This window comes from Zonotrichia leucophrys, chromosome 2, assembly GCF_028769735.1.
Source record: "Zonotrichia leucophrys gambelii isolate GWCS_2022_RI chromosome 2, RI_Zleu_2.0, whole genome shotgun sequence".
In the NCBI taxonomy this organism is placed as follows: Eukaryota; Metazoa; Chordata; class Aves; order Passeriformes; family Passerellidae; genus Zonotrichia; species Zonotrichia leucophrys.
Genome location: NC_088171.1, coordinates 138,704,228 through 138,719,703, shown reverse-complemented (window position 1 = coordinate 138,719,703; position 15,476 = coordinate 138,704,228). Strand labels below are relative to the sequence as shown.

General features: G+C 33.1%; 1 protein-coding gene across 5 annotated transcripts in view; it reads right to left on the bottom strand.

The window, feature by feature from the left end:
* The window catches only part of CSMD3 (CUB and Sushi multiple domains 3), a 593,532-nt gene that overhangs the window by 254,560 nt on the left and 323,496 nt on the right, over positions 1 to 15,476 (bottom strand). For all 5 annotated transcript variants that reach the window (XM_064706591.1, XM_064706593.1, XM_064706594.1 and 2 more), the window contains 2 exons: positions 8,046 to 8,228; positions 6,555 to 6,881 (listed from right to left, as the gene is read on the bottom strand). In XM_064706591.1, the coding sequence (XP_064562661.1) occupies positions 6,555 to 6,881; positions 8,046 to 8,228 (510 nt within the window). The remainder of the gene's footprint in view (positions 1 to 6,554; positions 6,882 to 8,045; positions 8,229 to 15,476) is intronic.

Below are 15,476 nucleotides of genomic sequence, written 5' to 3'. Positions count from 1 at the left end.
TATTTTTAAGATTTTCATCACTGGTAAAAACAAACAATTTATATTAGGAAAGTGAGGGGATAAAATAAGACTCAAGATTTTTCTCAAGAACAATTATTTACGCAAAACAACATAAATAATTGCTTAAAATATGAAGTTATAACAGCATGGATCTCAGCTTGGACAGCTTGTTGCTGACAGATCTCAGTGATGGCTAAATTCTCCCTTTTCAACAACACTCATCCTATTTAATGTTAAAATGGGACAGAATGTTCCTTCAGAAGGGCAGGGCAAGCATTTATGTATGATACAAAAACTTTACTCATCTTTTGTAAATCACACCATTTGAGCCATATTGACCTTCAAGGGCTTTATCCTACCATAATTAACTTTGTTCCTTGTATTTAGAGGTGGTAAACAGTGAAAAAAAGGGTCATGTTGGCCATAGAAGAAAACTTGAAACTTTGAACATTTCAAGTTTAGGTCTAGATAAATTGAAAAAAAAAAAAAAAATCCCTGTATACATGTAGATACTATGACAAAGATGATTCATGTCCTTTACTGCAGAATATACCTTACTTTTGGAGAAGAAAGACCATCTTCCAACAGAAATCAGCACAGTCATACTTGTAGCATTGTTATTAAATTATATGTAGTAGTTAGTTATTGCATTTTGTTGTTTCATTGATAAAGAATACTGCACGCACATCTTATATTTTTTAAAATGTTGATTTTTTCAGTGAGAACAAATATCCACCTTCCTTATGTATGATGACTGCAAATAGTATCTTCCTAAACATGTTTACATGTGGAGACATCAGAAACTACTAAGTCCTTAAAAATATGATTTTCACTTTTCCCCCTGCAGTTTCTGCTAGAAAAAACATATACAAATCCCCTAATGATTTCTTTTAAAGTAATATTTCAATAAGTTACTAGAAAGATTTCTCAGATATTCCATTACAGAGGTATTTTAAATCATAATAACAGAAAAGAGAAAGCATTTATTTATCGACAATGCCATATATACTGGGAAAGAAAAGAGTGTTTTCATTGAATAATTGTCTGCCATTTAAAGATTGCATTAAAAGTGATGCAATCTCATACTTTTTCAGAGGAGTTACAAAAACTTTTCCAATTCTTTGCTCACAGTCATCACTTTTAGAGAAGGCATTGATTGTCTGTTTTTCTTACTACTTTCAGACAACCCAGAGATAGATTTTCAATATTGTTATCTATAAATGTAGATAAATGTTGACTCCAGGTTTAGCTTGCTTGTGTGTGACACCAGCTTATTAAGGTTGAAAAATCAATTCATTGCTCTATATTTCAGCTCAGGAAATGCTGCCACTGCTGCTCCTATGTGATCAATTTTACTGCATAGAATGACTTTGGGAGGCAAGATGGTGAAAGACAATCTGTCCCACCAACAGCAGTCACTCGCAGCTTAGCCTGCCTACAATTATATTATTCAATGAGCCATATTCCATCTGCTGATACTTCTAGAAAGCTTCATGGTGGAGCTGTAATATTAAATACTAGCCTTAGGCTGAAAAGAAAAAGAACCAATGGGCATATGATTAATTAATATTTTACTTCTTATCAAAAAATCAAGAAACCACAGAAAAGTTCCTTATGAACTATTACACGTAAAGAGGAAATACAGTTTTCCTGGCATTTATCTTCATCAACTATCATGACTGCACAAGTAGATAAGGCAATATCTGGAAAAATGTCAGGAAATATAATCACAGATCAGGGCAATGGTGATATTCTGCTTTTAACTCAGAAGTATGTTAAAATATGCATTTTGCATTAAAAAACAAGTGAAAAAAAATACAAACCAAAACAAAAAAAAACAGAGGGAAGGAACTGCAGAGATCTCATGAGACAGGAAGGCAGGTATCTAGCTAATCACAGCTCATCTCATCTAAAGCCAGCTTTGAAAGGTCCTTTCAAATAGGACTACAAAGGAGTGGTCCACTGGCACAATTAATTGTTTTGATGGATTGCCCTACCAAGAGTTTTAGCTGGTAAGTATAGCAATAACTTTGAAGTAGAGAGTACTTTCAGAAGAAAATATCAGAGAAAAAAAGTTAAGGGAATATAAAATAATAACAATATATTTCATCGTGAAAGACTATTTAAAAGCTATGTAAACAGGTGGCAGCTTATTCAGTACCATCACGCGTAAACTCCTACTTCTTTCTAGTACACTACCCTCTGAAGAGTTCTAGCTTGACAAGTACTGAGACCGAGAGTCTTAACAGGAGCAACTGGCAGGAAAATTGTGTTGTGATGAACATACTCTAAAACATCACTAAACCACACTAAATCAGTTTTTGTATATAAACACGTCATCTGGCATTGTCCATGTTTTGCTCCACTGAGCTGAAATGACTGGAGTAATGAGGCTGATGTCAGAGGCCCATAGTTTGACCTTTGTCAAGCTGCTATGTAATTCATAAGGTTTTTTGCTAGTACAATTAAATAGCTGTAATTAAAAAAAAGTAACAAAAATATCTACATAAGAAGCAGCAGCTCATTCATGCTTATTCAAAGATAATTGCCCAGCACTATACCCCAATCAATGAGGAACAGCTCAAAGAAGTCCACAGCAAACATAAATCAAGAAATCTGGACGATGCTTTCCACCTCAAAATAATCATCCACCTCAACCCACAGGAAGGTTACAATGAGTCTGGTTTGTGGAATTTCTGCCCATGGAGGACCTAGAAATTTTTGAGTTTCCTATGCGTTAACTCCTTTGTCACGGGAAGTAAATATGCATTGTCTGTCATGTGTTTTCAGTTGTCACACTGCACTTCAAGTGTGCATTTCATCTGTTCTAACCTAAGCTAGGAAATCTACACTGAAGCAAAGAGGCTATATAAATTTATTTCTTGTAATTTATGTGACTATATTCACTACTATGTCTAGCTCTGTTCTCTATAATTAAACAAAGATGTATATATATAAAGTGGGAAGCATTCATAAAGGAGTCACAAGAACGATGAAAGGCTCGTTCTTTCCTTGAACTGAGTAGTACAATGCATATAGCTTACTACAGGCAGGATTAGGGGATGACTGACTTTATAAATATCTTCACAGGCACCAGAAATATCATTAACAGCTCTTGGGTTTGGGATATAAAGGAGAAACAAGGAATCAGGTGTAAGTATGCATTTCCATAGCAACTTAAACCGATGTAGTTTTAGGTTGCTATGTCCCTGTGTTCTGCTGCACCTAGTAAAACATTCTCCTGCCTCCTTTTCCAAGCAGAAAATCACAGCCTTTCAGTTCCTATACCTTTGGAACATTTTCTGTATCATCCATTTTCATGTCACATATTTCTATGATATAGTCCCTAAATTGAACTAAGTAGGAAATCTTTGTTAGACTTAGTGTAATAACTCAAAGATGACACACTTGAAATCTAATATTTTTCTTAATTCCAACAAAAGTTAGATTTATGTTCAATTTTACTGGAAAGAGAGTAATTATCTGAGACGATATGTTCCTGTAATAAAAATAAATATGGCATTGAAATGTTTTCTGAGAAATACCATTAAATAATCAGATTATGTAATAGTAACTCAGTTTTATAATTCTCCATTCTACACCTCAAAAACATCAATGAAGTTATTTACATTACTGGCTAGTAATGTAAATTTTATAATTCTCCATTCTACACCTCAAAAACATCAATGAAGTTATTTACATTACTGGCTAGCAGTACACTCTTATTAGAAAAGATTGATCAAGACATACTGTTTCTGAGATATACTGTTTGTACTCTTGAAAGGGGCAAAAAGAGATGGATAGCTTTGGGATATATCAACTGGAGTGTTAGCAGAAAACAGATATTTTTAATTAACTTTGGGTTTACAAATGCTAAAACAGAGTGAAATTCTATTCATGTGTTTTTTATTATCTTTTTTGGCCTTTATTTAATATGGAGATTACGATTACTTCTGTAATTAATCAGATTGAAACTGTCTTTACTGAAAAAATAATAGACATTATTTTGAGATATTGCTGCTTTTGTAAGTAGATTTTAGCTACATAGTTTAACAAACACATGCACAAACACACCCATGAAAAGAAATAAAAATATAAATGCTTTAAATTTTTCAAATGTGTAAAATGTTTTAAATTATTTTCAGAGATAAGTGGTTTAATTTTACAACAGGTAAAAGTTGATGCTGGATTGTTACTTCTTTTTAAAATTAAAATTGTATCATTTGATACTATTGGTGCATAATTTAAATGATGAAACTAATACATGCCCAAAGAAGTCTGCACATTTTTTAAAGAAGCAGAATTTATTTGATAAGTATATTTCTATGTAGTTCAATAAATGAACTAAATATAAGGAGCATTCCATACTAATCTTCTCCATCTTTCATTTTCACTATAAATTCTACATTAACTTACCTACATTTAGTTCTAGTTGTGCAAAATGGGATAACTTGAGAAAATCCACTTATACACAGTCCTAATTTTTATCCTGGAAGACTACCTTATATCCTCCAATAGCTGATTTTGGTTTTCTCATTTATATTTAGGCTTCACATCTTTGAGCACACGACAATGAAACTTTACTTTAAAGTTTAAAAGTGTTAAAAGGACATGAGACAAAAGAAAATAAAGAGCAAATGTTAAAACTTCTGGAAAAACCATGGATTCAATATCTCATTTTCCTTATACCTGGTCTCATATTTTGGTAGCTCTGAATAACCCCTGTCTTTCCAATATTTAGTTACAGTACTGAGATATGTAGCCACCAGTCCAAGGTTAGTTTGGAATGATGATTGGTACCTATAAAAACCGATAAGAAGATACTGGTTTTTATAGGCACCAAGAAGATACCACATGTTCTTCATGCTTACATTCCACATGTGTGACAAATAATCTGATGATGAATCAGAGGGCTGAGAGCAGAAATATAAGACAATATAAGACAATATCAGAAAAATAATGTTTACAGAATAATCTAGTGTCAGTTTATCTCTTTCCTATTCAGACAGAAATGTTTAATGTAGATCTTAATAAATCATTCTTTGAAAGACTGACAACCTAAACCAAAACAAAAGTATAAAGAGAAAAAATAAACATGGAGAGGTGAAAGATGATGTAAGAAAAGTAAGCAGCCACATGGGACTTCAGACCTTGAAATTTTATGAAAACAGTATTAACTGTTAACATTTGTTTGAGAAAAATGTGAAGTCTAGGTCTCTCACTTATCAACTTCTATTAATCTCTCATTTCCTTTTTGATTTAAGGGTTTGTTTAGGTTTTTTAAGAGTAAAGGAACCTAAACAACAAAGTTGTTTTTTTTTTCATACAGTCCAGCAGGTAACACAGGAAGGGAGAGATGTGCTCTCCTTCAAATCTTGTTGTTGTATATTCTCTTAAATCTCAAGCAAGCCTCTGGAATTAGATATACTCTCAGATGTTAGGGAGAAAGACAGGAATGGGACTAATTACACATCACATTTTGGAAATATCAAAATACTTATTGTATTTTGCTTTTTTGTTCTGTCTGTTGGCATTGAAAACTCTGCTACCCCTACCATCAGAAAGAAAGAAAAAGAAAGAAATCCAAATTTCCAGATGTGGGGGATTGATGAAGTGGGGAAGTTCTGATTGAAGGGTACTGCTGAACTCCTACCAGATGTTCTCTTATTCCTATCACACTCTCCCCATAACAGCAAGTCTTACACTTCAGGATACTGCTGGAGTAACAAAATTTATTTTGCATACGCTCCCAAGAAAGTTTCACAGTATATCTTGCAATTATTCATGCTATGGCCTTGCATCACCATGTCTGCACTAGCTGAGAATACATCCTGTCTGGATTTTAGTGTGGAATAAATACCAAATTACTTGGTACCAATGCAAGATAGGCAGCTCTTCATATATGTTTCAGAAGAAATGCAACAGTTTTGGCAGCAAAAAGGTGAATAAATGCTAATGGTATTTAATACTGGAGAGGATATTTGATATCACTTTCAATTTTATTATGTTGTTAGTAAGGAAGGAAGGTAAAACAGCAAAAAAAAAAAAAAAAACAAAACAAAAAAAAAAAAAAAAAAAACAAAAAAAAACAAAGACAAGTCTATTGTGGTTTGACTGATCAGAGAGCTCCTACGGCTGCTCACTGAACTGCCATGACTACGAGCTAGAAAAGATTGCAGCCATCAGCTCCAGGACATAACATAAGTTCACAGCTGAACATAAGCATTTTCAGGAACAGTTTCATTCAGGCAGTGGGGGTAATTAACATTATGTGGCATTGCATTGTCAGCAAATTTAGTAAAGCCCTATTATACAATTTGGAACTGGCCTGATTTGTCAGTCTGCCAAACATTCCTATCACAATGATCTCTAAAGCCATAAATGAGAGCAATACTTTGAGCAATAATCCAAACAAATATATTAGGAATTTTTAGGTATATAGGATTTACTTGAAGCTGCATTACCATAGCATCATTTTTAAATACTTAAGCCTATCTCCTAGACTGTATGTTGAAAACAAAACCACACACACACAAAAAAATAAGATTACTCACTGTTATAAGTGATGTTAAATCCACGTCCTGACATTGAATGGTCAGCTTGAAATTCCAGACGCAAAATATGACCATTACTGGTAAGATGGGAAGGAACTTCAGCACCAGTAAATGTTCCAATTATGGGGGAATCTACAGAATCGCCATCTTTAACTGCAAGGAAGTCAAACTGAGATTCCAAGTCAAAGTCATTAAAGGAGAGATGAATTCGACTCCCAGGGTCTGAAATTATTGTCCAGATACAGTTTAAATTATTCCCATATCCCTCTGGATAATCTGGTGAAAGAACTGTTCCCATTGGTGCAGTGAAATTGGAAAGACAAGGAACTGCCAAAAAAAGGAGAGATAAATTAGATAATGGACTAAAAATACTTCAATAAGGACTTTTCTAGTGCTAAGTTTTTGCAAGAAATCTTAAAACTCGCTGAGTAACTCAATGGAATAATCCATTATTTGTGGTGATATGTGAATCTGGAAAGAAGGTTGTTTTTTCAATATTCATATTTCCTTTTTCTCAATAGAACTACTCTCAAGCAGAGCTCACAAAAAATACAGGACATATTTGTTGCATTGGAAATCCATGTCAGTCCTTACAATTTACTCTTGATAGCAATCACTTGGCACCACTTATTTTCTCTCGTAGGGAGCTGCTTAGATGAGCAGACCTCCCACGGAGCACATTAAAGGGGCAGAAAGTCAATAGTGCCCTTATCATTTGTTGTTCATACAGAGGCACAAGAAATTAAGAAGCCTCAAAGAGATGAGATGTTTTGTTGTTATCAGGATAACATATTATATTCAATAAATTCAGCTGAGCCATATTAAATTGAGTTGCAGAGATGAAAACAACTGATTGCACTCTGAATATATTTGATCCATACTACTTAGTGGAAAAGTTAAGGTAGGTTCTGCCACAAAAAAGTATCAAAACATTGTATATACCTGTGCTATATAATATAACTTATGCCATGTAGTGCAAATGTTTTACTTATCCTATAGAATGCTGCTGGAAGAGAGCTATAAATATTTATGATCATTTAAGTGCTAATAGGTATTTATATAAAATACATGGGGGAAATGTAAATAATTTAAACTCTTGATTTCAATTCTGTGACTTCTAATCGAAGGAAATATATTAAAATTTCAGACTGGCTATCAAAATTATATCATACATAATTTACATCATAAAATCAACAGAATCCTACCAAAAAAAAGCCAATAATAAACCACTATATCAAAGCACATAAATAGAATTGCTTTAAGACTTGGTATAAGAGAAAAAAAATGTTTTAACATTTTTAGAACCTGTCCCTTGGGCATGTACATTAGGCAAACCTGCTAAGAAAAAGTAAATTCATCCTGTCAGGAGAGTTAATAGCTTTTTACTAACTCTGAAATCAATCACACAAATAATTACCCATAATTATTACCCATAAGTAAAGCTTATCACAATGCCTTAAAAATAATAAGAAGAAAATATGTGGTACATACAAATACAGATTGGTATGTTTGCAGACCACTGGTTGTTTTCTTGGCAAATGATAGATTTCTCTCCAATTAATTCAAATCCAAACTGACACTCAAACCTTAAAACATCACGATTAGAAAATCCGTCCCCTTCTCTAATACCATACAATGGTGTTCCAGGATCCCCACAGCTTTCTTTTTCAATTTCTGTTGAAATAAATAAGGGATTTATTCATAGAAGAATAAAACAAACTTGCTGCATGTATATGCTGACATGTAGAAAATTCTAATCAAATTAAAATGATCTACATAAGAACAGCTGTCAAAATGCACCACTGAATCTGATTTTATACCCCAGCTTCTTAGGGAGGAAATTCTGCATAAGGGGGAATGAGTGAGTGGTTGTGTTGGGCCTAGTTGTTGGCTACAATTCAACCACTACAAGGGATTAGAAAAATCAAAACTCTTTGTGTTTATAAAATACTTGAAAATTAAAGGATATGAGGAAAAGTATTTCTGCCCTATTTTATTTCATAAAATTTTAAACCATAATATCATTAAGTAAAATAGTGCTACTAGAACATGAACTCTAAAAAATAGAAACAGAGATCAGTTCCCCAATGTGTAAACACTGTGCATGTTCCAATACAGTTCAAATTGAGGTACCAATGACATGTTAAGGGAGTGGTGGCACCAAAAGAATTGCCCACAGCATAAAAGGAGGCTAGACATAAATAAATATACAAATTTATATACACATACATTATGTAAACATATCCAAAAAATAATTTCTCTATAGTCAAATAACATTTTACCTCAGTAGTCTTGACAGCAAGGAATCTGAATGATTACTAATTCAATAAATATTAGAGCTATGATATTCTCACAAGCTGCATCCTCTTTTGAACTTTCAGTGGTTACAGGCATGGAAGAATCTTCTAAAAATTTACATGTAATTTTTATTACATTATTACAGCAACAAACACCCTGTACCATAGTTTGAGGTTTTCTCTTTAAAGGACTTGAAGCCTTTTCTCTTTTTCTCACATTTCCATATATGATAGTTTGAGTACAAGGTAAAAACGGAATAGCAAGTGTTTTGACTTTAACTCAAACAATTTTTCCAGGGTAATCTTTTCAGCAGCATACACTTGATTTCTCAAAGCTTTTGGATATTAAAGTTCTAAATACAATTAAAATGTGACACGCAGCAAATAAAGACCATTCAATTTTAACAAGAAACTGAAAAAGACTTGAAGATTATCTAAAAATATGCTCCACAGAGTTTTGAAAGGCTTTATTATTCTGTTTGGATAAATAAAACTCAAAAACCACAAAAGAAAACAATCTAATAAAAAGCACAAAGAAACATGAACACTTCTTTTTGGTTTATTTGTATTTTTTTCCAAACAGTTCTATGAAAGGATTGATATAATTTAATATTATAAAAGCAAAAAAACCCATGTTCAATTTATCCTGAGATTACAAACCTCAAAAAAAAAAAAAAAAAGTTACAGCTTTCCTGAAGAAACAACATAAGCTATCCCAAAGAACACACAAACTTACTCTCCTGACATCAATTTTCATGGGACTGTTAAAGTCAGATCTACAGAACTGCTCAGTTTTTAACTGCTAAAGAAATATAAAGTTTTCCTAGGCTGTCCTGGTGGAGGAATATTATCCTAAGTTTTGAAGTAATTTCATATTTCATTTGGGAAAACAAATATATTCTATATACAAATGAATTCTACAAACTAGTTCTCTAGCAAGTGACTACATCATGTAACTTACTGTACTTTTCTCAAACAATGTATAGTAAATGCAGGCAGTAAATGTATTTATATCTACTGCAATTTACTCTTTTTGGGGCTTCTGTTCTGATGTAGCTGGGCAAGAGATTCCATGCTTTTTTCTCAAATTTGTAAAGATACGTAGCTGACCAAAACTATCCTTTTTAGGACTCAAAGGAACTGCTCTGCATTCAAAAAATTGTTAGGCAGAGTAAAGTCATTTACAGGAGCTATTTGGGAAAAAAATTCTATGTGATTGCTGTATTTGAGAGATTACATCCATAGCCTTATGCTGAATCTCCTTTCATAAACAAAATCAAGTTGAACAAAATGTTGTATGAATAATAGATTTAAATTAATTAAACCAGTCCTAAACTCCATTTGTATTAATTTAAATTTATAGCAAATATTTCTTTCTTTACTTTTAAAACTTTTCTGGATGCATTACTTGCAACACTTTTATACACTTTCTAAATTTTGTATTAGCATCAGTTCATCTCTGAATTTGAAACAGACTATTTCTGTCATTACTTAATTTTCCACAGAAGCAGAAATAATTTAGTTTGAGTTTCTGTTTTGTTTGGGGTTTTGCTGCTGTGAGGAAAAAAAACAAGCAGATTCCTGGGCTTTTGTCAGATAATCACATTTTAAATAGCATGATTTTAGCAAAGTGTATTAATATTTATTTTAATTCACTAAGGAGTAAATTAAAATCAGATTTTTTACTGCTACTTCTACCACTTGTGTTTCAGCTTCCCTGCACTACATATTTTGTTTCAAAACTTCCTAAGCAGTTAGATTCAGAGCCTGACAGAGCCTCTCTTCTTGAAAAACTCATACTAGTCTCTCATTGTAAATAATTCATTCATGATAAACAGAAGTAATTTACTGTTGTTTTACGATTAGCAGTAAAACAGTAAATTTTCAGACAGCTTAATTATTAATGCCATAATTAAAACATAAAAAACCCCACAACTGAAAAATTGGAAATGTCAGTGTGAGGCAGCAAATTGTGAAGAGAAGAAGAAGGTATATGGGCTACTTTTCAGGAAAATAACTTCAATGCCTGTCAATAAAACTGCATGTAAGAGTCCATTGCTTAGTGTATTTGTTGGACTAAAGTATTAGTAATTTTTATGCTCTCTTTGATGCAATACAGCCGTAAAAAAGTGCCATTCACAGCAGAAATTGTTATAGAGTATATTTTAGTTTAGAAACACTGTTTCTGTAGTATATTAGTCTAAGTAATTGGAATAAGTTTATAATATATATCAGCTACCTTGAAAAGTCAAACGTAAATTTGTTGGTTAAGCACATTTTTGTATTTTATTTTACATTTTGGTTACTTTGTAGTGTTACGTATTGGTTTTTGATCTCTTTTATGGTTCATTCTGCTTTTTGAGATTTGCACTTTATGTTAGCTACAATGAGATGGCTAGGATGGATATTTGCTTTCCTGTGATCATTACCACTGTGATACAAAAGATAACTATTGCTATTTGTGCCTAAGGAAAAAACACCTTATGATAATATTATTTATGGTAAATAGTCCTTATTTCATTGTAGCCTTATAAAAAGGGCAAATAACCTCTACCAATAAATAAAATTGTTAAATGTGTTAACAATGAATCAGACATATTTTGTGTTTTAAGTTTTTTGAGATAGAAAACAAATCCATTTTTGTTTTCAGAAATTATTTCACAAAGAAGGACATTAACAGTAAAACGAGGGATGATTTCTGGTGATGTTACAAAGACATCTTTTTTAAAAAGATAAACTCCTGCTGAAACTATTTAGAATACTAAGTTTGAAAAAAAGCAATTATCCTAAAAAAAAATCTATACATTTAGCAGTTTCACAGCTATTGAATTAATTTAATAATTGCCAAAGTATTCTAACAAGAAATATCTAGAAAATATATGAGGTTAAGGGAAGAGTAAAAGAATAATATAAAGAAAATTAAGATAACCATCTCCTTTCATTTTAAATTATCCTTACACTACTTTTGTATATCTCACTGAAAGATTTTGCAGGTTTCTACCCAGTGATGTACTGAAGGGAGAGGCCCAGGCTACAACAGCCCCTAGTATAGCAAGATAGGGATGTTGATTTTTCTTTCTTTTACCCTTCTCTTCATGTGAAGGACAAGCCCATTTTGGAGGTGACTAAGGGGGCCTTGGGGAAAAGAAATGGTCACTTGCTACACAAATGCATTTTGACAGAAATGCACTGGAGTTAGGGTTTGAAGAGGTAATTTGTCTGTCTTTCCGTTCCTGTAACTCAAGAGTGAATAAAAGATAAGAATGTGATTCCTATAAGGAAAATAATTTTGAAAGAAAAGAGATCACTGGTGCACACTGGAAAAGGGCAATACTGAAGACTTGTTATTACTTCAGCAGAGATTCAAAATCTGTAGTCCTTCAGAGAAACACTAAGCAAGACCAAACATTATTTACTTTAACAACATCTCAGAACAATGCTCATTATTTGTTCTACTGACTGCATCAAAGGAAATATGACGCGCAACTAGATTTTTTTAGTCATTAGTAAAAGAGCATTTGAATTCATTACAAAGTATTTTTTGAAACAAAGAATACTGGAGGAACTAAACACTAGAATGTGAAAAGAAAGTTCAAGTATTCAATTCAAAAAATAAAACTTGCTGTTTGATATTTGAATTCTTTATGCAAAAGCTACAGACATTCACCACCATATATAGTGAATACACTGACATTTTTCAAGATAATACATTAAAAATTTATGTAATCTCACTTTGAAATACCATGGTATGCACAATTTATATACACATTACTGAATACATATATCTAACTTAGTTGTGAAATTGTTGCGCTTATATTCCCAGTGCAGGATTTTCTTATTTAAAAATTTAGAAAAATAGGCCATCATATATTTCACAGAATCACAGAATAGGTAAGGCTGGAAGGGAGCACAGTGAGTCATCGGGTCCAACCTCCCTGCTCAAGCAGACACTTTGCCCAGGATTGTGTCCAGACAGTTCCTGAATATCTCAATTAAGGGAGGCAATTTGAGTTACTTTTGCTGGCAAAGGCCAAGGAACCAGTGTTATTATAATGATCTTTAGGTTTGCGTGCCAAGGTTTTGATAGTGGAAGGACTGTGCCCCTGAAAGGGACCCATGGTGGATCACATTGAGAAGAACTGCAGCCTGTGGGAAGAACCCACACTGGAGAAGTTGGTGGAATTCTGCTCCCCCATGGGAATTTCCTCTGCTGGAGCAGAGGAAAGGTGTGAGGAGTCCTTGCCAATGAGGAGGAAGCAACAGCAGCGACAGTGTGTGATGAACTGAGCAGTCCCATTCCCTGTCCTGCTGTGCCACTGAGAGGGAGAAGGGAGAGAATTCTGGAATAAAGTTAAGGCCAAGAAGAAGGGAGAAGTTGGGGGGGAGGGGGGCCAGGGGGAAAATGTTTAAACATTTCGTTCTTCATTTCTCATTATCCTACTCTGATTTTGATTGGCAAAAAATTAAATTAATTTCCCCAAGTCAAGACTGTTTTCCATCCCATGGTCACTGGCAATTCTGGCCTTATCTTGACCCATAAACCTTTTGTTATGTTTAATCTCCCCTGTCCTGCTGAGGAGTGGAATGATAGAGCCACTTTGGTGGGCACCTGGCATTCAGCTGGAATCAATCCAACATATCATCTATCTTATCCTGAAAATTCAAACTGAAATATTAAGGAGAAAAGGCACAGATAAATCAGAAATTGGGAAAATAAAAACTAATAACTCATGAATGAAGAACATATACATTTCTCAGTATAAACCAGGAGAATAAATAATGTAAATTACACCATGGGTCTTCATAGTATGTATACTCAAAAAACATAAAGATACATATCAGACAAACAGTTTTGGACCAATTTCAGCAGTCTTAGACAATTCTTACCAATCTACATGGTAATAGATTGGAGATTGGTTACATTTATTTGTAATAGGGTTTAGGTATCTATAAACAAACAGAAATTTGAATCATTTAACAGTTCTTCTCCTAAATATTATACTATTTGTATGTATCTTCAAGTAAAAGAGATAGCTTTGTGTATTACCTATTACTGTAAAGTGTGAGTAATTTTATAAACAAAGCATGAAAGTGCATTTGTGAAAGAATAAAATGTATATTTCCATGTGATTTTCAGTTGTATTTTAAAGGTTATCAATACCCTTATTTCCTTCTAATGATCAGATTTTTATCTACAGATTCCAGTCCTGGGAAATCCAGGTATATAAAAAATTTGTTTCATCTTAACCACTATTTTTACCCAGAACAACTAGTGTGATTTTCTCACCCTCAATTCTGACCAGAATAGGTTTTATATTTATTTTATATTTATTTTCTTTTTTCCTTCCTTGTTTGCCTAAAAGATAGGAAGAAGAATCTTGTGTAATATGTAGTGGGGCTATTTTTTGCAATTGGGAAGTGTAAAGATAGGGAATGAATCTTGCATTGTTTTTAAATGCAAAAAGAATGGAATGATGCCTGTAGCCAAACTATGAGAAAACTCCATCTGTGCCTGACTGCTCCAGGTGAGACACCCAATACAGCATCCCAGCACCTTCTCTGTGGTCCTGGGTCCTCCTACAGGAGAAACAGGTATGCAAAGGGAGGAAAGGAGATGATGAGGAGGATTTAAGCACACAGTCTTTTCCCTATATGAATTAATGTTTTTTCTATAATGTGCTATACAGAACAGCCATTCAAGGGTATAGGGTCAGTTCTATTCTGCTCAAATTCTATGGGGAGGAAAGAAAGCTACAAAAACAGAGTTATTCTTTCCTTACTATGTAGGTGGTGATAACTCTCTATGCCCTTGCTGAACAGTGCCAGTTGTCAGGGTACTTCTCATTTCCTGATCATATAAATTGATGAGCCAGAATGTGATCATTTCACAAAGAAAAAAATGGGGATAATAAAGTAAAGGAGGATAATTTTTCTAATAGAAAAGTCAGATGAAGATCCTCTGAGAATGAAGTAAGAAAACAATGGCAGACACCATTAAAAGTAACATTTTAAGTCTATCACAAACACTCAACATTTCTAGTATAAAGAAAACAAGTTACAGCCATTCTTCATGACAATAGATTTTTCAGAGGGACAGCAGATATATCAACATGATTTTTACTCCATAATTTATCTGAAGTTTTCTACTACTACCATAATATATTTCATGACTACGTTCTGTTATATATTTGAGGTACTTACAGATTTTATGGACATACATATTCCTTCTCTTCCTATTCAGGACTGTGTTCCATATCTAAAGTTGAGTTATTTACTAGTCAGCCAGAAATAAGCTGGCCTGGCTTTAAATAATAACTGCACCTCCAATAACATAAGTTACTCGCTTAATTTAGATTTAGAAAACAAACTGTTATGTAGAACTCTATCCATACAAACAATTTAATCACACTGTGAGACTTCTCATTCATATAAAAAATGAACAAAAACTGGAGTATTTCCTAAATTTTTGTTGAAATACTTCTGAGGCATAATCTTTAAGGAATTTAGGGATTTTAGAGGAGATGAGGTTTTAGTTAGAGATAGCTTTATTGAAGTTAAAATAAATGGGTAGGCCTTGATGAAGTTAAGAGTTAGTGGTTAACTAACAATTGATTGCTTGTCAACA